Below are 24,236 nucleotides of genomic sequence, written 5' to 3'. Positions count from 1 at the left end.
ATCAGGAGTTGGATGCTCAACCCATTGAGCCACCCAGGTGCCCTGCATCTTACTCTTTTCCAAATAAATCCAATAAATTCTTTTCCAAATAAATGCCCATAGAGCAAATGCATATTATTTTTATTTTTTTTTAAAGATTTTATTTATTTATTTGACAGAGAGAGGTCAGAAGTAGGCAGAGAGGCAGGCAGAGAGAGAGGAAGGGAAGCAGGCCCCCTGCTGAGCAGAAAGCCCGATGCAGGACTCGATCCCAGGACCCTGAGATCATGACCTGAGCCGAAGGCAGCGGCTTAACCCACTGAGCCACCCAGGTGCCCTATTTTTTTAATGAGCATTTAGCATCAACCACAGGCTACCACCAAATAGACGAGAGGGTTTCTATAAGATGTATGTAAATATCAAAGGAGTGTAACCCCAAGAATGCTCGAGAATGCTCAAACCCAGAGGGGTTGTGATGCATATCTACACAGCCTTCCACATTGTCTCCCGTGCTTTCAGCTGGAGTCAGGCAGCCTAGCCCAGACACACTAAAGAGAGAAGCTGGCTGCAGGGCAAGGTGGCAGGCAAGCCACAGACAAACCAGAAAACTCTCCAGCCTAGAGTTTCCACTTCCTCCCCAACCTGACTGGTTACCAGAACTGCCCAAGAGTAGTCATCATGAATTCAGTCTCTCTGGAATTTCCCTGCCTAACCTTGAAATGACACTGCAAAGGCCGAAGAAGCAATGAGAACCAGGCTAGCCCCACAGCCCATCACCACCAAAGAAGCTCAGCTCTGGGTCTGAGGGCGACCATTAGAAAGAATCGAAGTGTGTCTGCTTCACATTTCACCACAGGGCAGGAGGCTCCTCCAAGGGGGAGCTGGTGTTGAGTGGTCCCCATGAAGGCATGGCCTCATGAGAGGGGGCGGAGCAAGAGAAGGCATCCAAAAAGAAGTTGGAACAAAGGACCATGGGTGTTCTCCTCCACTGCCGTTCTGGGACAGGAGGCCCCTGGCATCACCAAAGTGGTGTCCAGGCAGAGAAGGGATCTCCCATAGCTCCCAGCGCCCGCAGTCCCTGAAGGACCCTGCGGGTCCATGGACGCCAACTCTCTACCTGTGAAACCTGATCGCAAGCCTCCTCTAGCTCTGCAGGGTCAAATCTTTTTGGATCCTCTGTGGATGATCACCAAAGGCATCACCCACAGGTCCCCTCGCCAACTTCACAGGAATGGAGTTGTGTGCAGTGAACATCTGCAAGAGCTAAGAATGGGGAAGATGTTCACCGATAAGTTATCAGCAATTATTTAGGTGGGGTGAAATCTTAGGTGGTTTCTTTTATCCCTTCCTTATATTCTCTGACATTGTTTTAAAATATTAAAATAGGCATGTAATCATCTTGTGACTACAAAAAGAGTATTTTTGTTCCAAAAAAAAACCAAAAACCTACTACTGTAGAGGCGAAAAATAAGCTGTGTGTGACGATTAGGAAAACTATCAGAGACAGATCAATTTTTTTAAAAATTGGAGGAGGAATTGAACCCAAATCTAATTTGCTCTGAAACTTAAATTGCAAAACACGTGCCCTAATATAATGGTTTACAGGGTCCAAGAATGGCAAAGAAGTAAATTAAGAAGTCAACTGGACAAAGGGTGTGTGTCACAATATGTACTGGTATTATTCCGATACACACATGACTTGACAAATCACAAGGCCATGTACCATTTCGCTATGATACAGTATCATTAAAATAGGGGCATTATAGTTATTGGAAGGAATACAAATGGTACACTCACAAAGAACACACACGCATCATAGCCTAGCTCATACAGCTGAAAATAAGACAGAAAACACTCTGGCTTCACTTCATTCTTTTTGCAACATCTGAATATGCATGTTCAATCTCCTGGTCAGCTGGACACGTATTCGTGAACTCATCCCTAGCATAAGCATTGTTCAAGTATCTCCAGATGCCAGTCATTTCAGAAGGAAATTCAAAATCTCTGTATCTCTTGGCCACAATCTGAAAATCAAGAGGAAACAATCAGCAAAGGAAAAGCCCACTAATGTAGACAATTAGATCAGACAATCCACTCTTTTGAGGTGTGTAATATATTCTCATTTTGGAGTCCTGATGTATACTTCATACAGCCAGGCAGGCTACGCCCAAATTGCACTTTAACTTTGCAACAGGGAAGTCCATGAAAGCACCGGGCACAAAAGAGTGGCTCCAGGGGTGCATGGGTGGCTTATAAGTCATAAGTCTGCCTTCAGCTCAGGTCATGATCCCAGGGTCTTGGGATGGAGTCCTGCATTGGGCTCCCTGCTCTGTGGGGAGCCTGCTTCTCTCTCTTCTGCTCCCCCTGCTTGTGTTCCCTCTCTCACTGTTTCTCTTAAAAAAAAAAAAAAAAAAAAAAGAGTGGCTCCTACACACACACAATCCCGTTCACCAGTTTATCCCAGATAGTCCTTGGGATCCACTGGCATGAATTTAGTCTCTACTTTGTTGGACTTCTCCTTGTCCAGCCAGCAATTTGAGCTTTTGTGTGTTCTGCTGTTATGTTATTTGGTGCCTAAAGATTCATGAGGCTCTTCAGTTCAGAATGTGCCAGATTTACTGTGAAGTGCTCTCTTTTTCTGCTTGTTGAGCCTTACCTCCTGAAATCCCAGATATCTGTGTATGTTATTCCTACAGATTTCCATCGTCCTATCACTGAAGAGATCATCTCAGGTTCAACAAAAGGACACAAATCTTAGCCTCATGGAAATGGTGGATGTAAGGACAGGGCAACTGAGAGTGAACATCATGAGAAACATTACAGTGTGAGATGTTTCGTCTGGCTGGAGGGGTGTTGTTGGGGACTTTGTCAGAAAGGAGCATATATTCTGTTGGGCATTCTACCAGGTTCCTGGGATCTGGACTTTAACATATGAATCTGAGGAGATGCAATTCATCCCCTAACAGGGACCTAGGGCTACAAAGTTCAGTTCTGCTCTGTTGTCTCCTATTGCATCGGTTTTTTGGGTTGTCTGGTTGAAGTGAACATGGAACCACACAAATGAGAAGATCTTTGGGACCTATTACTCAGATCTTGCAGGCCAGAAGTCATTGATGCAGCATAAGACAATATATGTGTCAGAAACCCTACTAAACTGTTTAACATCTTTTACCTTATTGCTATCAATGTTAAGATTCTGCTTTCCTTTTGTTTTGCAAAACACATTTTAATTTTTTTAATTTTAAATTTTTTTAAATTTTAACATTTTTGAGCAAATTTATTAAGTGTATGCCTCCTATAGACATAATCTTCTTTTTATGGTACCTATTCTGAATTTAATATTTATATTGTTTTCTGTCTTTCTGTGTATATTACTATGTGTGTGTGTTTGTGTGTTTCTTTTTGGTCACTTGGAAGCTTATGGTCTATTTTAACTTTTCTCATGGTTTCCAGTATAACCTTAAATAGTAGAGATTCTCTATTTCTTGATCTGTCAAGTTTAGATATCTATTTACTCCTGATTATGACAAATGAAGAAATTAGCACAACTCTACACTTTTCTTCCATTTCTTCTCCCTTAACCCCCTTCCATTGGTTGTAAAAACATCCAAGTTTACCACGTTCTGATTCTGTTCTTTAACTATAATTCCCAACGTTGTTTAGTCTTTAGTTCTGTCTTTAGATTTAAAAAGGTTCTATGTTTATCACTAGCCTTTTATGTCACACACCGTCTCTATTCCTGGATTCTTATTTTGATGAACATTTTATTATTTCATCACAGAGAAGTTTTATTTTAAAAAATGGCTCAGGAGCGCTTATTTTATTAAGATTAGAAATCCAGGTAAAAACGACAATTTACCTGGATATGAATTCTTACGTCATACAATCTTTCCTTTGAGTCTCTGTAACTATTAAACCACCATTTTCTGGGTTTTTTAAAAGATTTACTTATTTATTTTAGGGAGAGCATGTGCAGGGAGGGAGGAGGAACAGGGAGAGAGACTCTCCAGCAGACTCCCCACCGAGCACGGAGCCCGAAGCAGGGCACGATCCCACCACGCATGAGATTGCCACCTGAGCCAAGATCAAGGGTTGGACGCTCAGCTGACTGAGCCACCCAGGGGCCCCTGTTTTCTGGGTTTTACTGTGGTCACGGAGATGCATGAGACCAGTCTGAATTTCTTCCCTCTGTAGGTGGCTTTACTGTTTATTATTATTAATATTATTATTATTATTAATTCTTTTATTGTCTGGACACCCAAAGTGTTCTTTTGATCCTCAAAGTTCAGTAATGTATCATTTATCATGTATATCATAGTGTGTTGATTGTTCTGGATTTTACTTTTCCGGTCATGGCATGTTGTTTATACTGAAGGTTCAGATCATCCTTTAGTTCAAAATAATTTTCCCTCCTTCCTTCCTTTCTTTTTTCTCTCCTGTTCTCTGGTTCTTAACTATGTACATCCCGGAAATCTCTAATCACTTTTATCCCTTGCTGCTTCTCCACTCGATTTTGGATGATGTCTCAGGCCTGTCCTCCAGGTCCCTGATGAATTTCTGCAATGTCTTTTTCTGTGTCTTGCTATGTGTAATGTAACTTTTATTTTTGAAATTATTAAACTTGTCTTTAAGTTTTTGTCTTGAGTTCCACCAGCCTGATCCTCCTCTTCCTTGTGATGTTATAGTTTTTTGATATCTTGTTCCGTCTCTGAGCTTTTTTTCAAAAGATCCATGTTCTCTTTCATGTCTTGAAGGTCACAGAGGAGAATCTGACTAGAATGTATTTTCATTTACTGGAGCAAGTCCTCATCGTGTAGGGGTTTCTCATCTGCCCTTTCCTTTTCAGATCCTTCTTTTTCTCCCTTTTCCCCGGTCCTTCTTGATCCTATCTATCCTCACAGAAGCCCTACTTAGGTTCTTACTGGTTATTAATCATCCTTTACTGAGGCAGACCTATTGGACGGAACACTTGTTAAAAGTAGTATGGAGGGCAAAGGGAGTGATTCACAGCAGCTGGGAGACCAATTTGAATGTCTACCCTCATAAACTCTCTCACCAAACACTGCTCTATACTCCACCCCACAGACACATTAGGAGTAGGGTCAGGGTCAAGGTCAGAATCAAGATTAAGGTTAGAGCATCCTCTACTCTGAGACTCAAAGATTAGGCAGGAGGTCACCATGGCTAAAAATGAAGCCCAAGCAATTTACAGTCTCTCTCTTGACTAGCTCAAAGACTATTTCTATTCTCTACGCAGCAGCTACAAAGCAGAATGGCACATCCCTTCTTTCCACCCCTCTCCCAGTTCCTTCAGATTAGGGGACCAGTGGCAGAACACAAAGATAGCGCCTCTGCATGCTTTCTGCTTCCGCTCTCCCTCCCCAGAGACCTCCGCCCAGCAGTAATCTGTGTGGGGCTGTTCCCTTTTCTCCTCTCATGGCCCTAGTCCTCAAAGAAGTTTGGGTTGGGCATTCCAGGACTGTACTATTTCCTTTTGGAGAAATCTGAACTTTGCTAAAGATACAGGGAAGCCTGCACTGGCTCTGTGACACCTCACACTGGACAAAGTTTCTTAGTCTTTGAATTAGTGTTCTGTCCTTTTCTGGTTTTATGACAGATGAAGCTTTACTCTGTTTTGTTTTGTTGTTGTTGTTTTTTTTCATGTTATGTTTGCTGGATTTCAGGAAAGAGAATAGATTATAAATTTCTTTACTCTCTCATCTTTTACCATAAATTCCTTTATACCAAGTCTCATTTCCCTTCCAAAGGTGCTCCATCCTGAAAGGTTATGAAGCTGTTTGGTATTTTCAATGCTCAATGGCTTTGAAGAATTTGCTCTATGATCTTACACTGGAGCCAGGATCTTCTTTATTTTACTCTGAAGTTTACCCCATCTACTGAAATTTAAAATACTCTTTTCCTACAGGAGTGAAACAAGTGGCAACCGATGGTACATGGCTGGGGCATTTCTCTTGCTGTTTCCCAACCTCCACGTACCTCTGCGATGTTACACTAGTCGAAGCAATGATGACAAAACCACCGCTGTGAGGACTAAACCACACACGACCACATAAATAGCTTGTTGGAAAATGGCTCCCAGACGTAGAAGGTTTTGATGAGTTGAGATGCTTAATACTACATTTTAGGTGTTGGGGAACTGGCAACGTTATTGAAAACAATATTCACGTAAGGGCTCAGACACATATTCAAGGCTTGAATTTCAAGGTAGTATCCTTCAAGCATACCCGGGAAGACAGAAGAAGAGAAACGGGGCAAGGGTTAGGAACGGAATCAGGAAGGAAGAAGAAATGCAGAAGCGAAAGGCAAGGCAATGTTGAAGGCAGCCGGGGCTGCTGGTAGCCTGCGGGAGCCTCAGCAACGCAGACAGGTGAGCCTAATTTGTAAATTTCTAAAAGTCAATGACATGCCTTATTAGATCACAGGGTCCTCAACTTGAAACTCCCTCTGTCTTCTCGCCCATCTGCCCGTCCTTCTACCAAGGACTTGGGTTTGGACTGGGTGGGATTTTAATCATCAAGGTGCCCCAGAACAAGGTTTAGGCTTCTTCCTGGGGCTTCTGAGGCTCCTGAGGGCTCCCAATGTTGCAGTTGTGATGATGATAGCAGTTAACACCTGTAAGTGACCTGAAGGCTAGGGATACTACTGAGAGGCAGCCATAACTCCAGAGGCCACGTGTTGGGCCATCTACTTTGGAGTCCCCCAGGATCTCCCCCAGAAGTTCTGACTGAGGAGACCAGAGGCTGGATGGTAGGACTTACAATTCTAAAAAGCTCCCCCAAATAATTCTTATGCCTACTAATGCTGGAGAACCACTGGTCTAGGGAGCCTTTAAACCCTAAAATAAATGACACATGAAGCTGACTTCCTGTTCAACTATCTGGGAAGACACAATGCCAAATTTGGCAGAGGCCCAGCCAAGGAGCTGCTCCCTAGATGTAGGGGGTAGATATTAAGAGCTGAGAAGACACACCTCTGTCATCCCTATGCAGAGCCATTTCCCCAGCTAATCACCAACAAATGACTGAGTTCACACACACTGCAGTGCTCCCAGATTCGGCACATCATCTCCAAGGCTCAAGCATTAAATGCCAGGTATAGTCAATGTTGCCCTCAAGTTGTCTTCATATAACTTTTCTTTAGGCTCTGGGGGTAAGACTTGGAACAAGACACAGTGAGGAGGGAGGGGTAGAAGCCAAGCTCCCAAAATGTTTCTTGAGACCACCTGAAAAATACCTGGGAATATACTTGTATCTGAGACTTAGGATTTGACCACCTCTCACAGAAAAAAAGCAAGCAAATAAACAAACAAAATACCTGACTTTTTAACTCAAGAGTCTGCATTTTAGATTGTTTTGATGTCTGGCCAAAATAAAACAAAGCTCTATTCGTGCATTCAGCACCTACGGTAGGAGGAACATCAAACCTTTATAATGTGGAGCTTGGGTAAGAGGTTACAGTCAGCTAACGTGAGCTCGTCCCCATCCAGGAACTTCCTTCCAGAAACAGCGATGTCCTCAGTACTGTAGGCATCGATTTCATCTGGCAGAGGGCTATTTAAGTAATTATCCAGCTTCTTCAGGGCCTTCAACAGGTTCTTCTCATAAACTAGAACATAAAGGCAAAAAAATTATAAAAATTATTGTCACCTTTCTCTAGATATCAAGGAAGGAGTCAATCACCTTTCCCTCCTGACACACGGCCGGGCAGCACAGGGAACTGGAGAGAGGGATGTGGATTTCTAAGATCTGCATAAAGGACTCACTCCTCCCTGGAAAATAATCCTGCTGTCTACACAACAATGCTCCTTCTTGGACCCATCCACTTATTCAGAAATATTTATGGGAAGCCCATAATGAAATAAGCACTGTCAGGAGCCTCCTTGAAACTGATGCCCATGGTGCAGCCAGGAATTCCTGGTGGGCATTCTTTTCCCCTCAAAATGTTTTTTTCTGGGCTCCCAACCTCGAGCTCCTGAAACCAACGTGCCGATTCAGTATTAGAGGCATTATTCCTCATTTCCAGATACAGGTCCCTACCCCCAGGGACATTAGTCAGAACTCCCAGGATCTTAGGAGCAGCCACACCAGAGGCTGAGCAAGGGGCCGTCCACACGGAGAACACTGAACAGGAAGACAGCAGGTACTCACTCTCATTGGCATCCTTCTTGGTGTTTTTTATAAATGCGGAGAATTTGGCAAACACATCATTCCCTGCAGAGTTCGATTCAGGGTGTTGGGTCCCCAGCTTAGGGTACCTTGAAAAATTCAGAATTGGAGCATCACAGATAAGCAATGTTTGATTTGGGTTCATGCGAGTGGTTGGGGAGGTGGGGGGAGGCAGACAAGTCTTTCTCTGAGTGGATATAAATGAGAACACTTCCCTCTGGAATGTTCTCCTAATCTTTTTATCTCCAAGTCTTGGAAGCAATAGTCTAGGGAGAAAGCACTTGTTGTTCTCGTCCGGGCACACCTTGGATCCTGCTGGTCTTAGCTCCCTTCCAAGTAAGATGAAAGTGGGGCACTAGAAGGCTCATTTCTGGGTCCAGCACTCTGCAACATAGCATGCTACCCTGCACGCCTTACCTTCTAGCAGTGGACCTAAGAAATGGCCGACCCATGTGACATCAACCCACCTCCTCCCCCACTTCCTGCCATTAAACCATGATTGCCAACCTGCAGGTGCAGAGCAGAGAGACCCAGGCCTACCGTCACTCAAGGCTTCTGATCTCGCTCTGTGTTTTCTGTGGCACACCGCGGTACAGCAAAGGAAATGAAGTGCCGTGGCCACGGAAAACCAAATACACAGAAGCCAGGAGCTTTCAAACTGTCTGTGAAGGGGGGGAAAGTGACAATCGGGTTGTGAATGCTGGTTTTCGAGGCCTACCTCGGGGGAGCTAGTTTCTCCTCTAAGAACTCCTCGATCTTATTCACGTCCGTCTTGACTTCGCCATCAAAAGTCATAAAGGGAGGGTTTGTTCCAGGAGCCAGGTTTTGCAGGTCTGCGGGTTTCCTGGGGTAGGGGGAGGAGGGTGCGGTGAGCACCAGCTTTTGTATAAACAGTTGCCAACCTGCAGACTCATTTCTAAAGCTTAGCCAGGTCCTCCCCAGTTTATGGGGGGGGGGGGCAACCCTTAAGAATGTCAACAGTGATCGTGGGTCTCCAAAATGTCTTACTGACAACAAAAGTGTGACGCTTCTCTGGAGGCAGAGGTGAGAAAGCAAAATCGCCCCCATTGTCATGGCAGGAGAGCGGCTCACACAGGCTTTTGAGAGGTTCTTGGCAGACCAGTAGCTAGAGGAGCGAGTTCCTTATGGTGCCCCCAACTCCTCCCGAATCACGTTGGATCCTGTCTTGTTGCGTGAGAAGCCCAGACTCGGGCTTCCGTTCAGGATCCTGACCGAGGATGGATGGGCCACGATATTGCCCTTGGGTCCTAGGAGTGCGTGAGTGTGAGTGTGTGCACGTGTGGGTGTGCCTGAGTTTTAAATGTGTGAGTGTGTGGTATGTGCGTGCGTTACGTGAGTGTGGGGGGGACGCGAGTGCGGGTGAGAACGGGTGTGGGTGTGAATGGGTTTGCCAGGCGTAAAGTACAGTTCTTGCAGTAATGCGGAAGGCCCATCTTACCTCTTCAGGTCCACTGTTGTCACATTAAATATAACGCCCTTTAGCCAGAGAATCATAAAGAGGCGCTGGGAGAACGGGCAATTCCCAATACTCTCACCATCGTAACCAGCCTACGTGGAAAAAGGAATCTTCATCAGAGCCGGCTTCACAGTGGGAAGTCCCAGATTCCGCAACGCGCGGGCACAAAACCTTTACACATTTGTGTTAATGGTCCTAACACTGTCCATACCCTTCCGGGGCCATTTCACGGAGCCGCTGAGCCCCGCCAGGCTGAGGGTGGGCGAAGCACAGGGACGGGCTGCACCGAGCGTTTCCCCCTTCTTTCCCACCACTCACCACTTCCTGCCACGCTGGGCGTCTGCCCAGCCTGCACACGCGGAGAGAGCAGCCCCTGGGAACTCCCTTTGTTACCAAGGGCCCACAAGAAAGACATGCTTTTTCCCTCCTCTGTCTCACAATGGCCTCCAGAAGCAGAACCCCTCTTTCCAGGGGGAGCAGGCTTAGAAACCCACCAGCAGGTTCTCCCACCGAGACACCAGCCCTCGTGGTCTCTGCGGTGCTCGTCTCCAGAATGAGAGGGGTGCATTGTACGCGTTCTAGATCCCCGTACGCTATCAAACTTGGATATCCCCTCATCTGACTCATGGGGCGGCTGAGATGGGGAGCACTTCTACTGAGAAGGGGGCTTATTACACAGTTGGTGTTGGGAGGGGAGTGGCTCCTCTCTGGTGACCCAAAGCAGGTCACATCCACACACACCTCCTCTAAACGTAGACACACACATACTAAATACACGTCCTTCTCAAAGGCAGGTGATGGGGAAGAGGGGGGGGGCTCCACATGCCCTTGGAAATGGAGCAGTAGGATCAAGGGCAAGAAAGGATGTTCCCAGATGCTTCTTTCTCCTGCCACCTTTCTCCCAAGCCTCAGGCCTCTGACAAGCCCGTGGCCCAATAAGATGCTGCTGGAAAGGCAAGAAGGGGGCTTGGACATGCTCTTCATATCTCCAGACGGCAAGCCCCACCCCCAGCCAGACCTCGGTGACAGAAACACGGCCACAGTTAACCCTACTGCCTATGGTTAAGAGAAGCGGCACAGGACAGCACCGCATCTGGGACCTGCCTCACAATACACGAGACAGGAAGCAAGCTGCTGGCTTGGGAACTGAAGAAAGGCCAAAACGGATGCCAAGAAAACAGGACCTTCAGAGAGATGGTGTCCTTAAGTCACCTGAAGGGACTGGGTTTTTTTCTTCTTTTTTCTTTTTCTTTCTTTCTTTCTTTTTTTTTTTTTTCAGATTTTATTTATTTATTTGACAGAGAGAAAGACACAGCAAGAGAGGGAACACAAGCAGGGGAGTGAGAGAGGGAGAAGCAGGCTTCCCGCCAAGCAGAGAGCCAGATGCAGGGCTAGATCCGAGGACCCCCAGGACCATGACCAGAGCCAAAGGCAGATGTTTAGTGACTGAGCCACCCAGGCACCCCTGGAGGGGCCATTAATAATAAGATGTCCTAACGTGCTATGGCGAGTGCTGCGAATTGTGTAGGACTGATGAATCACAGACCTGTACCCCTGAAACAAATAATACATTATATGTTAATATAAAGCCCACCAGGAACAAACAAAAAAAAGAAAATTAAAAAAAATAATAAGATGTCCTAGAAATTAAGAGGGCAAGAGACTCCCAGTTTTCAAAAGACTTGATCAGACTTTTTACAAAAGACACATCCAAATGGCCAACAAGCTCATGAAAATGTTCCTAACATCTGTGGGCAGGAGGCCAGTGCAAATTACAGCCACAAAGAGATCCCACGGCACACCTCCCAGAACAGCTACAGTAAAAAGGTCTGACAGTACCAAGTGTTGACAAGAATGCAGAGCAACTGAAATGCCATTCGCTGCTGGTCAGAGGGCAAACGGCACAAGTACTCTGGAGAACTGTTTAGCAGTCATCTACCAAAGTTAAACATAAACTCTATGGCGAGATTAGGCTAAGTGAAATAAATCAAACAGAGAAAGTCAATTATCATATGGTTTCACTTATCTCTGGAGCATAAGGAATAGCGTGGAAGACACAAGGAGAAGGAAAGGGAAAATGAAGGGAGGGAAATTGGAGGGGGAGACGAACCATGAGAGACCATGGACTCCAAGAAACAAAATGAGGGTTTTAGAGGAGAAGGGGGGAGGAGGTATTAAGATATTAAGGTAGGTATTAAGGAGGGCAGGGATTGCCTGGAGCACTGGGTGTCATACGCAAACCATGAACTGTGGAACACTGCATCAAAAATTAATGATGTACTGTATGGTGGCTAACATAATAAAATTAAACTTAAAAAATAAAAAAAAAATAAGCCCTACAACATGGCAATTCCATGCCTGACAAAAAGAAATGCTAAGGAACAATAGAGACACTCATAGGAATGTTCTTAGTAGCTCTGGCACAATAGTCAAGACCAGGAAACAGCCCAGCTATCATCAGGCATAGAAAAGGAGATACGCTATAGTCCATTCATACAATAGGGCGCTACATCACAAAGGGAAAAAAATTAGCTATTACTATAGGCAACAATGTGGATGAATCCCCAACAGGTGGTTGTTAAGAGAAAGAAACCAGACTCATGGGAGTTCAGACACAGGCAAACTCCTCTGGTTCATGAAAGTCCGAAGAACAGTGGTCCCTAGAAAGTCGGGTATTTTCTGGGAAGAATGGGAAGGAGGCTTCTTGGTAGCAGAAATGTTCTAGATCTTGATCTCCATGGTGGCTACATAGGTATACTCAAGTGGCAGGCATTACATTTGGGTTACTTTACTGCATGACTCACTTAAAAATAAATTAATTAATTAATTAAAAAATAAAAAAGTAAAACAATAAATTAAAACATCACAGAGAGTTGGGTTCAGTAAGTTTTGCCTGGGGCCCAAGAATATGAATTTTTTTTAAGATTTTTATTTATTTATTTGATATACAGAGATCACAAGTAGGCAGAGAGGCAGGCAGAGAGAGAGAGGAGGAAGCAGGCTCCCCGCTGAGCAGAGAGCCCGATGTGGGGCTCGATCCCAGGACCCTGAGATCATGACCTGAGCTGAAGGCAGAGGCTTAAACCACTAAGCCACCCAGGCACCCCAGAATATGAATTTTTAACAAGCTCTTCCAAGGTGACACCATGCTGGTGGCAGGAGACCCATGAAGGTGGACTTCATGCGCATAAAGAGGCACCCACAGACTTAGAGGGCTGGGTTCAGAGTCCTGGAAGCTCCGGGCCCTCGCAGCACAGCCTACCCTCTCCAGCCCTCCAACCCTCCCTCCCCCAGGGGCAGGTGCTGGCCTGTGGACCCAGCAGGGGAAAAGGGCTGAGGATTCCCCCAGCTGGACTCTGAAGGCTCTGGGAGCTGGAGGGTTGGAGAGGAGAGGTGGGCAGGCAGGACCCCCCATCCCACCGAGTGGGCAGTACAACTCCCTTGCAGATGGGCCCCGAAACAGCATCCTGCTTGGCCTCCAGAAGCTGTTCCCTGCCCCAGGATCCACCCGCTCCTGGCCATTCCGAAGGCTGCCCAGGCTCCTCCTCTCTCCGTTGTGGAGCATGAAGAGCAGAGTTGAGTTACATAAAACTCCGGGTGCCTGGCTGCAAGGACCCCTCTAAGTCCGGGTTCTTTCTGAACCGCGGCAGGATGGGGCAGAATCGAGCCAAGAGGGGGGCGGGGCTCGGAAAGCGCAGGGACCGAAAGCCGCATACTTGGGCCAGTCCTGACTTGCTCGCCGCTTCCAAACCTCTTATTTTTCTAGTGGTTACACTAAGCACAGTCACGCCTAAGCTAAGCTCCGCGGCGCGGGGCAAGTGTTCCGTTGTCCTTCCCCCTCGCCTCTGCAGCCTCGGGGACCCCTGTCGTAACTCCCTCCGAATGCTGCCAAATCCCGCGGGGCCCGTGCGGGTCTGCCATCTCCGGGGTGGGGGTTAGGAGCCACACGTCCCCTCCCAGTAACACCTGCCTCGCCCCCCAGCTCTGCAGACACGGACACTGGGGAACAGGGACGACCGGAGACAGGTGGCGGCGGGAGGATGGCGCAGGGCGCCGCGCGCGGAGCTCGGAAGGCAGGGATGAAAGTCACGACTGCCCTCCGCACCGCCCCCATGTGGCCCCAAAGCAGCACCGTCCCGTGCCAGCGGCGCTAGCGGGCTGGGGACTGTCCTGCGCTTTCCAGAGTGAGTCCCAGAGTGAGTCGGTCCTCCGGAATGCGCCCGGCGCCGGGCTGCCAACAAGCTTTATATGCGCGCTGTCGCCTCCTCTTAAATGGCTCTGAACACACTTCCCTGTCTTGGTCTCCTGCACATGGGGGGGTCGGGGGAACACGTGGGGGAGGGGGCCGCCGAGGACGCCTTGCTGCCCAACTTGATTACTTGAATGTGTTTTCAGGGCTACGACGCGCCGGCAGGGACGAGGGCGGAGCGAGGCTGCCCGGCTGCCCGGGATTGCGCAACACCCGGGAGGGGCCGGTCCAGGTCAGGTTCACGGAGCCCCAGAGATGATGGGATAAATACGCGGACAGGAGGAGTGACTAACTGACACCGTCGCCCTAATTGAGACGTTTTATGGTACCAGGTTTTATTTTCCGTTGCTGATAATTCTCCTGGGCTAATTACACCCTGGGCTAAAATTTCTCAGCGGAGCTTCTCAGCCCACGGTGGGGGCGGGGGGGGGGGGGTTTGTACACATTTCTGATAAAATCAGATGAAGCAGTTTAAGAGCGCGGAGTGTCTTGTTTCCAGTGAAGTCCCAGACGCTTGGATAACCCAGAATCCTGTGTCTGCCTTTCAGATTCAACAGTTCTGAGGGCCTGTGATGGTAATTCTCAAAAAGGAAAACAGGAATGCCTCTGACACGTTCCGAGACATTCCTTTTGCCACAGAGGGCAGCTGCGGACTTGAGAAGAAGCTGCCTTTCTGGCCTGCCCCCACGTCCCCCGCACAGAGTCCCCCAGGCCCGAGGCAGAAGGGTCCCCGTGTCACACCCTAGAGGTTGGCAAACTAGAGCCTCTCCCACTTGCCCTTTGCATATTCGTGCCATTTAGAATCTGTGGGGGGAAAGAAATTTTTGAAAAAAAAAAATTTTTTTTTTCAAATTTCCTTTCACTGTTTTTTGCTTCAGGCAGACCACCTCTCCAGCTCTGCACTGCGGTTACGGGGAAGGGGCACCTCCCACGCCCCAGGCAGCTCCTCAGCACCCCTCCCTCTCCTTTCCTCCAGAGCAGGCCACACACCCACCACCCTGATTCTCCAACTACTTGGCTCTACCTTCTTTCTAGAAAATTCTATGGGGTCCAAAGGTTAAACCCATTCTATAAAGTAAGCACTTTTCCCCTCCTCTACCCAAATGTAAAATGAAAGACAACTGGGGTGGGCAGAGGGAAGATAAAGAGGAGGCAATAAATCAGGAATATTCTTGTAGTCCCTTTTCTGATAACTGGCTTTCATCCCAGGGGGTCAGACAGCACCCCGTGTGCAGGGAAGTATTCCAGTCCCTGCAGGAAACCAGGAGGGACGTGGGGGCGAACAGCTCATTTGGCTGCATCACAGAGATTGGGAGAAAATCAGTGAGTAATGACAGGCTGTCCTGTTTCCAGTGTGCTGGAGGCCCTTGGGCCAGAACACGAACAGTAGCTGACCAGGGGAGGCAGGAGGCAGAAGGCAGAGTGTGACATGGAAGGCCACGGGCAGCCACCAGAGCCGCTTCTCCTCTGAGAAGACCAGTGTGGTCGACGGGAGGGGCCAGGACTCTGCTCTGTTGGCTGCTGACCCCATGGAAGGCTGGACAGAGAGAAATTCTGTGCCCGCCAAAGAGAAAGTCAGAGCCAACCAGACAGGCGATGACTCCCTCCCTCAAGTCCCACCCACGAACTTCCCCGAATTCCTCCAGTGTCCTTTGCCGGAAGCATGATGGCCTCACACACTTGGGAACTGGCCATCAGACGTGCACGGCAAGGCTGACACAGAGCGCTTAGCCTTCAGGCCATACGCCCAGCCCTCTCCCAAGTTCCGTGTGTCTACACTGACTGCATGTCTCCACAGAGGCTTGGGCTCCCTCCCTCTGCACACACAGGCTCAGTGCATGGACAGCCTGACTCTGGGGTCTGATGGACACCTTGCATGGTACCTGAGGACCCGACCGTTATCAACCACCGACGTGTGGCGCCTAGAATCCTCAGGGCTTGTGACAGAGAAATGTGGGAGCACTGACTGCTCTCTGTGCTGCCCAGGCTGCATCCACCCTGCCTCTGCACCCACCATTTGGTGCAGGTCGGGGCTGGGGAGACTGTCCCAACCGAAGGAGAAGGCCTGGTGGGGAGCAGAAGAAAGGTGGGGGCCCTCCTCCCGGGTCTCTTCTGGCTCCCATTTAGAAGCAGGTGGGAGCACTAGGATAGCTCTAACCCTCGAAGCGGGGGGTGTCTGGAAGCAGGGACCCACCTTCATTCATCGGGGCCACTACCACCGGGCCTGGGAGAGTTCCTGGCACTCAGGGAGATGACCGGAGGCCTGAGTCCCGTGGCTTCTGTACACGTGAATCCCGGCTGGCTTCAGAAAGTGCCTCACAGCCCCTCCCCCCTCTTTCTTTTCTGGGCCAACGTCCATGAACTTTTCCCTTTCAGGAGCTCCAAATTCTTCCTACTAAGATATCTCCCATGGAGAGTAACAGCTAACAGGGGTGGGCCGGAGAGAAGGAGGAGCGCGGCAGAGGGAGAACAGGGTGGGGGAGGGGAAGGCCTCAGTTATGGGCTGTAAAATCTCCCCCAAGCCTCTTGCTCTAATGGCTCGACCTGAAATGCAATATTTAAGTAGTTCTGAGACGTCCTGATTTTGACTAATTCTGTAAATTTTTTAAAAATGTAGGATTCGTTCCATTTGCCTGATAAATGGAAGTTTCTATATTGAGGCAGAGGGGTCAGCCGGAATGAGCACAGCGCCTGGAGCCCGGGAGAGCCGGTGCGAACTCTGGCCCCGCTGCGGACTAGTGTGCGACCTCGGGCAGTTCACACGTTGTCCCTGAGCCTCAGTTTCTCCATTTTAAAAACAGGATAAGGAGACCTACGCCTTGCAGGATCTTGGTGTGATACACCTGGGTCTCCGGGGCACCCAAAAAAGGCTATTAGTGTCATTAACACTGGCAGCAACAACATCATTACTCCACCAAATGGGAGCGCCCCAGAACGGACAATTATGGAATTGAGGGAACTTTTTAACAAGGCTCAATTAGTGTGATTTTTGTGCCAGACTGTACAGTCCTTAAAAAGCCACAGATTGCCCCCTCCTCCCAAAAGTAACGCCTCCTATACCTATTCCAAGCGAAAATTAACAACTCAGGTCATTTTCTTAATTGCAAAAGCAAACACATCTTCAGCCAGGAGGCAAAAAAGGCAGGGCCTGGGCTGGCCTTCATGTCTGGGAGTGGTTGCACCAACCTCTTGGGGAAAGAACATCTGGACCTCTGTGCGCACCTTAACTGATGGCAGGGCTGAAAAGCCCAAGGGGACTGCTTTCTTCTCAAGAAATGGCACCAAAGGCCCCTGCTGGAAAGTGAAAATGGATCTCCTCTCTGACTTTTGCCATGCTAAGTCTAAGGGACCCTGAGCAGTTCTGCACTCTCTCGTGTCCACTGTCACGGGGCAGAGTGAATTCCACATTATGGAAGAGTCTCCATCAGGATTCGAAGGTCTGTCTACACACCAGACCTGCAGATCCACATGAAGAAAGCTTATTTTTTTAAAAAAATTTTATTTATTTATTTGACCATGACAGACACAGAGAGAAAAGGAGCACAAGCAGGGGGAATGGGAGAGAGAGAAGCAGGCTTCCCGTTGAGCAGGAAACCCAATGTGGGGCTCCATCCCAGGACCCCTAGGATCATGACCTGAGCCGAAGGCAGACACTTAACGACTGAGCCACCCAAGAACCCCATGAAAGAAGGTTATTTTAGCAAAGCAGGAGAGAAACAAATTGGCCAATCCCTTTCTTGTCGAATGAGAATGTTTTTTGAAGGAAATGCCCTCCAAAAATCAGCAATTTTTAAGATGATTTTTCAAAACTGGGAAGAGCAAAGAGTCCCTGAATACCTGCTCTGATTTTAAATATGTTTCTAAACCAATGACAGCCCTTAATCAGATTTAATCCTCTCAAAATCTTGTAGGACACCTTAGAACTATTCCCATTGTACAGATGGAGAAAACTGAGGCTCAGGGAAGCTAAGTAACTTGCCCAAAGACACAGACAGGATTGGGTGAATAAAGATTTCTCTCATTCTCCCAAACGGGATCCAGTTAATGGTCCCAGCTGCTTTCTAGGTCCTCAAGACAGAAGCCAGAGTCTTTCCTCTCCTTTACCTGAACATTAGTCTGTCCCCAGCACAGCAAAGGTCTCAGCCTCCCACCCAAATTCCTGCAACAGCCTCCTGCTGTGTCTCCCAGCCTAGGGTTGCTAACTCCTCTGATCTTTTCTATATCTTGGACCTCCCAGATAAGATACCATTTTCCTTAGATCTTAGGTCATTCAGCTGGAATGTTGTTCGAAAGCAAATTAAAATGACACTGCTAGAGTCCCTGCAGTGTGACCAAGGCAAAGTACCTCACCTTCAGAATCCTGATGTCCTCATTTACAACATAGGGTAACAGTATGCACCCCACCCCACTGGGTAAGAATTCATTAGATGTTATGGAGGACAATCTCTGACACCCAGAAACATTTAATCATCTGTTGCACTGTGAAACTGAATGAGGGAAACCTCATTTAGCGTTCTCCTGCCCAACCAACTCCATTGCAGACACAACAGAAAGAAGCGCCCCCTGCATCTTCCAACAGGAAGAAGCCAACTTTGCTACCCCAACAGGAGGAAGGAAGATTTTCTCTTCACTGGGCAACGGCCCAGCCAATGAGAAACTGCCACAACTCAGCCAATGAAAAACCATCGACCTCCTCAAACTCTCACTCTTCTCCAACAGACTTTCATTCAAAGCAGCCCCTTGCGAGTCCCTCCTTTTTCTCTCTAACGTAATGTTCCTCTCCTTTGTGCTCTGGACTTACCTACCCGTTTGCCATAGCTTGCACATCCCAAATTTCAATCCCTCTGCTGTTCCCGAATTTACCCATTTTCCTGGTGACATAACTGGCTGTTTTGTTTTCAGGGATGAAGCTTTCCACTCTGTAACATAGGCCAGTTAACCCATTCACTCTCCCCAAATGCTGTTCTCTCTGGCCAAATGCTGTATCCTTAATTGTCCCATGTCACCCTCCTACAATACCATTTGTCCACCTCGAAACCATCTAACTGTTGCCTCCCAACCTGTAGGTGTTTGCTCCCATTCTGGATCCCTTTCTGTGGCTAACTGCTGGGCATTGCTTTTGCCCTTGGCTGAATTCTGCTTGCAATACAGATGGCTCTGTCTGGCTTAGCACCAAATTGTTTATTAATTGTTTCCTGTTGGTTGCATTCCTTCATAGTGGACCGTGTCAGCCTTCTGAGCAGGACAGGTGGTTGACTGCTCCCTTCTAGTGTCTGTAACATGTTCATCTCCTACCTAACTCCCCTGACAGTGTCCACAGCACTAAGCTGCACCTATGGAAGTCACTTTACAAAAACTTTCCTGGTGAGGGGGCGCCTGGATGGCTCAGTCAGTTAGGTGGCTGCCTTTGGCTCAGGTCATGATCCCAGAGTCCCAGGATTGAGCCCCACGTCAGGTTCCTTGCTCAGCAGGGAGTCTGCTTTTCCCTCTGCCCCTCACCACATTAGTGTTCTCTCTTGCTCACTCCCTCTCAATTCAATAAATAAAATATTTTTTAAAATCCTCATAGCGTGGAGCAAATGACCACTGTCTTGCAAAGTTCTAGCAATTCTTCATCACGTACAGTTCCTTTAAAGTCAGCAAAACTCCACCTTCTCCCCAAGGAGACCATCCACCACACCCAGCCTCGTGGTCAGCCTCATCTGTCCTCAAGTATCTCCCCAGCCTGCCTGTCCTGAGGGTCCTTTCCCCACCCACCCAAAATGACCATCTCTGGGGAACAAATTCATTCTGGTTTCCCAGGACTGTCTTGATTTTAAAGCTGGAAATTTTGCATCCTCCTCCCCCAGGCGCTGGGCAAACTGGAACATCTGGTCACCATGCTGTCTTCCCAGATGAGAGCCTTACTTTTTAGGGGAGGAAAAACATGTAAATGTCCTCCTAGACTACCTAGAAACAGGGCTTTGCTCCTCTCTAACCAGAACATCAGCATAGATTAGTATAATGCACTGATTAGGTAGCTGATACCTTGAATGCTCAACCCTATCAGCTCCCTGGGAAAGCAGACAGATAAACAGAGGGTAAGGTCTCAGAGGTCTGGGAAGGAGGTGGGAATTACGACTAGCCTGGCGATCTCCCCAAGTTATGCACAGCCAGCTAATAAAAGAGCAGCCTTTCCTCTCTGAGTTGTTAGGGAAGTCTCTGAGAAAGAGAAGCAGTTAAAAACCAGTGGTGGGGTCCAGGTGGCAAACCTACCCCAGAATCGCCCAACTCTGGGTGTAATGGACCCTCTAGACCCCAGGGGACCACAGAAATGGGGCCAGAAATCAGGATCTCCTCATTTGGGAATCCCTATATCACTCTCAACAAGGGCCACGATTTCTCTTGGATTCTCCCTATTACCCCTGGGGTTAAAAGGAACAGCAAGAACCTCCATCCCAGTGAAGTAGGAAAACCTTGCGAGTATCCCCGGCATCAGAAACCACTGGGGAGAAAGTTTGCCTCACAGGAATTTGGAGTTGATAGATGAGTATTGATTGGGAAGTGCTACGTTATTTTATCTCCCACCTGCCAATCCAACAAGAAGACAAGTAATTAGGTAAATCTTCTAGGAATAATTCACCTGAGTCCTTAAGAGGATAACAGATCCCAGCTCTTTTGCCAGTGCCATTGCAAATGGAAGAGCTATGTTGTAAAACAGTGAAGAGGAGGACAACTAAGACACAGCATTTATATACTCTACCACCCACTGTTCTAAACACTTCGATCAACTCAATCCTGACAGCAGCCCTATTAGATGCAGGCACTATTACTAGCACCATTTACAGGTGAGAAAACTAAGACACAGAGAGGTAGAGTAACTTGCCCAAGGTCACCCAGCAAGGTTGGAACCCAGGAGCTGGCCAGAGTTGATCCTCTTCAACCTACTCTGGACACCGGCCTATGTTTACATAGAACTCCAGCAAGGTTCTTCCTCGGAGTAAAGGTCTACCTCTTGGTTTTAGCCCATCTCTTTTCAGTAAGAATTGGAGGTAGCTTGGGGAATCCATAATAATTAAAAGGTGCATTTTAGAACCAGGCGCAAAGGACAAAGAGTGCTTGGGACAGAAAATGGATCTGGGTGAAGGCTACTGAAAACGCACGTCCTGTGGGGCAGGGATGGGGGCAGTAGGGAGAAGATATTTGACAATCCTGGGAACATCTTTGGCGGCCGTTGGGCTGGGGGGCCTCTGGCCATGTGCCACACATTCTGTTCTCTCTCTAAGAAACTCTTGCCATAACTCAAGGTGACAATGAGTTTGACATTGTGCCCCCATCCCCACAACTACAACACAAACAGCCCTTCTGCCCAATTAACACCAAAGCCCCCCTACCCTTATCCAGAGCTGGCATCTGCCGACAGAAACTAGGGAGTCCTGCAAAGCCATGACCCTTAGCAGACAGCCCCACCTCGTCTTCCAGCAGGGCAGGCAAAGCCAAAGGGCCCCTTGAAAGATCCTGTCGATCCACTAGGATTCACTCCAACACAGACCATGTAGCCTGTCCCATGCCACGTGGCCAAGGGAGTTTGGATTTGGAATTTTCTTAAGGCAGATAAAACCAAATGCCTGTTTGCAATAACATGGATGGAACTAGAGGGTATTAAGCTAAGCAAAATTAGTCAATCAGAGAAAGACAATTTTCATATGATCTCCCTGATATGAGGAATTTGAGAAACAAGACAGAGGATCATAGGGGAAGGGAGGGAAAAATGAAACAAGATGAAACCAGAGAGGAAGACAAACTGTAAGAGGCTCTTAACCTCCAGAAACAAACTGAGGGTTGCTGGAGGGGAGAGGGTGGGTGGCTGGTTATGGACATTGGGGAAGGTATGTGCTATGGTGAGCACTGTGAATTTCGTAAGACTGATGAATCACAGATCTGTACCCCTGAAACAAATGATACATTATATGTTAATTAAAAAAAAAACACAACAACAACAACAAATGCCTGATCTTGGCCATGAACAGGCTTCACTAAAAAACCCACAAGAGCCCTAAGCTCCAAGCAAGACCATTTCCTGCTGCAGCCCAAGGATGTTCAGACTTGCTCTTCTCCCTGGAGAGTCTGAGAAGGCATTGGTTAAGGACCAGGAGGACAACCTCAGAAGCAGACAGGAAAGTACCCACCAACCAACTTTCTAAGTAGGTCTACTCTTGACACAACTCACTCTGGCCGTGGCCTGGGGTGATGAGCAGAGGGCGAAACCCAAGCTTGAAGATGACTTACTGGTGCACGTAAAGCAGAATAATGGCTCCTGGGGATGCCCACGTGTTGTTACCTTCTCTGGTGGAAAGAGCTATGCAGTGTGATCAATGCTGTGGGTTCCAGATAGACAGGTGATCCTGGATTACCAGGTGGACCTAATCTGATCACATGGATCCTTGAAAGCTAGGATATGTGACTGGTCTGCAAAGATTTATAAGGAGGGAATAATGACCAGAGAGATGAACAATGCTGTCTTCGAAGATGGAGGAAAGGGGCCATGAGCCAAGGATGCAGATGGTCTCCAGCAGCAGGCAAAGGCAGAAATCTGGATTTTCCCCCAGAGTCTCCAGAAAGAGACAGAGCCCTGCCTGCTCATACTTTAGTTTTGGCCCAGGAAGACTCAGGTCAAGCTTCTGAGATAATAAATTTCAGTTGTTTTATACCATCAAGTTTTGGGGTAATTGGTTACATCAGTAGGAATGAATACAGTTAGTGGTTCCCTATGAGAATGCTAAACCTCTTCTTAAGACAGCTCAGCGGATCAACCAACTGATCAGTCATGGCGAGGGACAAATCCTGAAGCAAGGGGCACTCGGCCTAGTCCAAAAACTTCCTGCATGGAGCCACTCCTCTCATTTGCCAGGGATTTGCGTGATGGCCACAGGCACTGAGGAGGGCAAGTAAGGCTACCATCTGAAGAAGGTCCACGTTCACCCAAGCCAGGACCACAGCAACTCTATATGGACTTGTGAGCACTTTGACCTGAATGGTGGGGACTCTTGCTTGTTCCTCCATGTCACCTTTGGGGTCACAGCCTGTGATGACCAGCCCCAAAGGTAGCTTTCTTTCCACTGGGACTCACATGGCTATTGTCTTTGCCCAATTTTTTATTTGGTAAAACCCAATTTGAGGATTCATACAGCCAAAACTCTAACTGGTCACAATCAAAGATCATCACATCTAGAGGATAGAGCCCCCCCGCCCAAGGACATTGTGCCCCTTACAATCTTGGATCCTTACTGTAGTTTTTAGAACCTGCCTTTTCAAAAGGCCCTTAGAGCATCAAACTGTGGAACGACATCAAGAGGCTGATGGCGCCCCCTAGTGGTCCTGAGATGCACATTCACACTTCCCACCTCCTTTTTACCACTTCAGCCCTAACTAGGTTCTGGGGGAGAAGGTCACAAGTTCCTTTTTAGCGCCTGCAGGAGGCTTTGCCTTCCTGATTTGCCAGGGACTCAGGGGTTTCCTGCTACCTAGATTTTCGATTTTGAAACCAGTAAAGTCCTGAATAAACGACAATGCACTGGTCTTCCTACCTTTGGGCTCCCTTTTAGACCCCACGTTAAAACCACCAAAGAGGGCCTTGTCTCTCTTTGTCCAAGCACGGCCACAACCAGATCCCAGACACAGCTGGGCCCTGAACAATGCGGCTTTTAAAAGGCATCTTGATTTGAGATCAGCTGTGCGTACTTTGTTCATGTTAGGAAAACAGCAGTTTATGACTTGCAAATTATTTCTCAGTTTTCACTGAAGTACAATTGAGAGAGGAGGAAGGCAGTACAGTGCGCGGGAAAGCAGGATCACTCCCTTTGCTGGGCAGAAGAGAACATGAAAAAAAAAATCTAATTATCTCTAGAAGTGTCCAGATTCAGGTTTCTCATTTTGCTCAGAATTCTGTAGCTCTTTTGCAAAAGTCATTAGAAACCTGTAGCTTCCTGAAAAACAAAAGTGGTACTTGCTTTCTCTTTATTTTTCTTTGTAATGTTTGTAAGTTTTAAGGAAGCCAAAGGCCTAGAACCATCTATATACAAAGAAGGAAGTTTAGTGCCTCAAAGACTCTTAGGTTGGTTTCCATGACCAACGTAGGAAAGTTCTATTGATCGGGACACGGAAGAGGACTAGGAATTCTGTAGACCTTTTTATTCAGACTGAACTAGCCAGGGAATCAGAAATATCTTAAGGATATTCTTGAAATACAGTTTTAGGATGAATGTGGATTGAAGATGCTTTCCTTTTAATATTTGGCAGAAACCAGAAGCTTTGGGGTTACCTTTTCAGGTGGAAGGCAAAGTTCACTGGGACAGTATGAGTCGTG

The 24,236-nt window shown here is 47.6% G+C and overlaps 1 protein-coding gene across 2 annotated transcripts in view; it reads right to left on the bottom strand.

Moving 5' to 3' along the window:
- Positions 1 to 262: 262 nt before the first annotated feature.
- The window catches only part of CLIC6 (chloride intracellular channel 6), a 45,152-nt gene continuing 21,178 nt past the window's right edge, over positions 263 to 24,236 (bottom strand). The window contains exons 2-6 of one of the 2 annotated variants that reach the window (XM_032354363.1): positions 9,625 to 9,734; positions 8,884 to 9,009; positions 8,148 to 8,254; positions 7,424 to 7,605; positions 263 to 2,003 (exon numbers count right to left, since the gene is read on the bottom strand). In XM_032354363.1, coding sequence (XP_032210254.1) covers positions 1,842 to 2,003; positions 7,424 to 7,605; positions 8,148 to 8,254; positions 8,884 to 9,009; positions 9,625 to 9,734 — 687 coding nt within the window. In that variant the 3' untranslated portion in view covers positions 263 to 1,841. Of the gene's footprint in view, positions 2,004 to 4,004; positions 6,213 to 7,423; positions 7,606 to 8,147; positions 8,255 to 8,883; positions 9,010 to 9,624; positions 9,735 to 24,236 lie in introns of those variants that run through there. The other variant, XM_032354373.1, reaches the window with a different exon arrangement.

The sequence above is a fragment of the Mustela erminea genome, chromosome 1 (genome assembly GCF_009829155.1).
Source record: "Mustela erminea isolate mMusErm1 chromosome 1, mMusErm1.Pri, whole genome shotgun sequence".
Lineage (NCBI taxonomy): Eukaryota > Metazoa > Chordata > Mammalia > Carnivora > Mustelidae > Mustela > Mustela erminea.
This window is presented reverse-complemented; position numbering and strand designations above follow the sequence as displayed.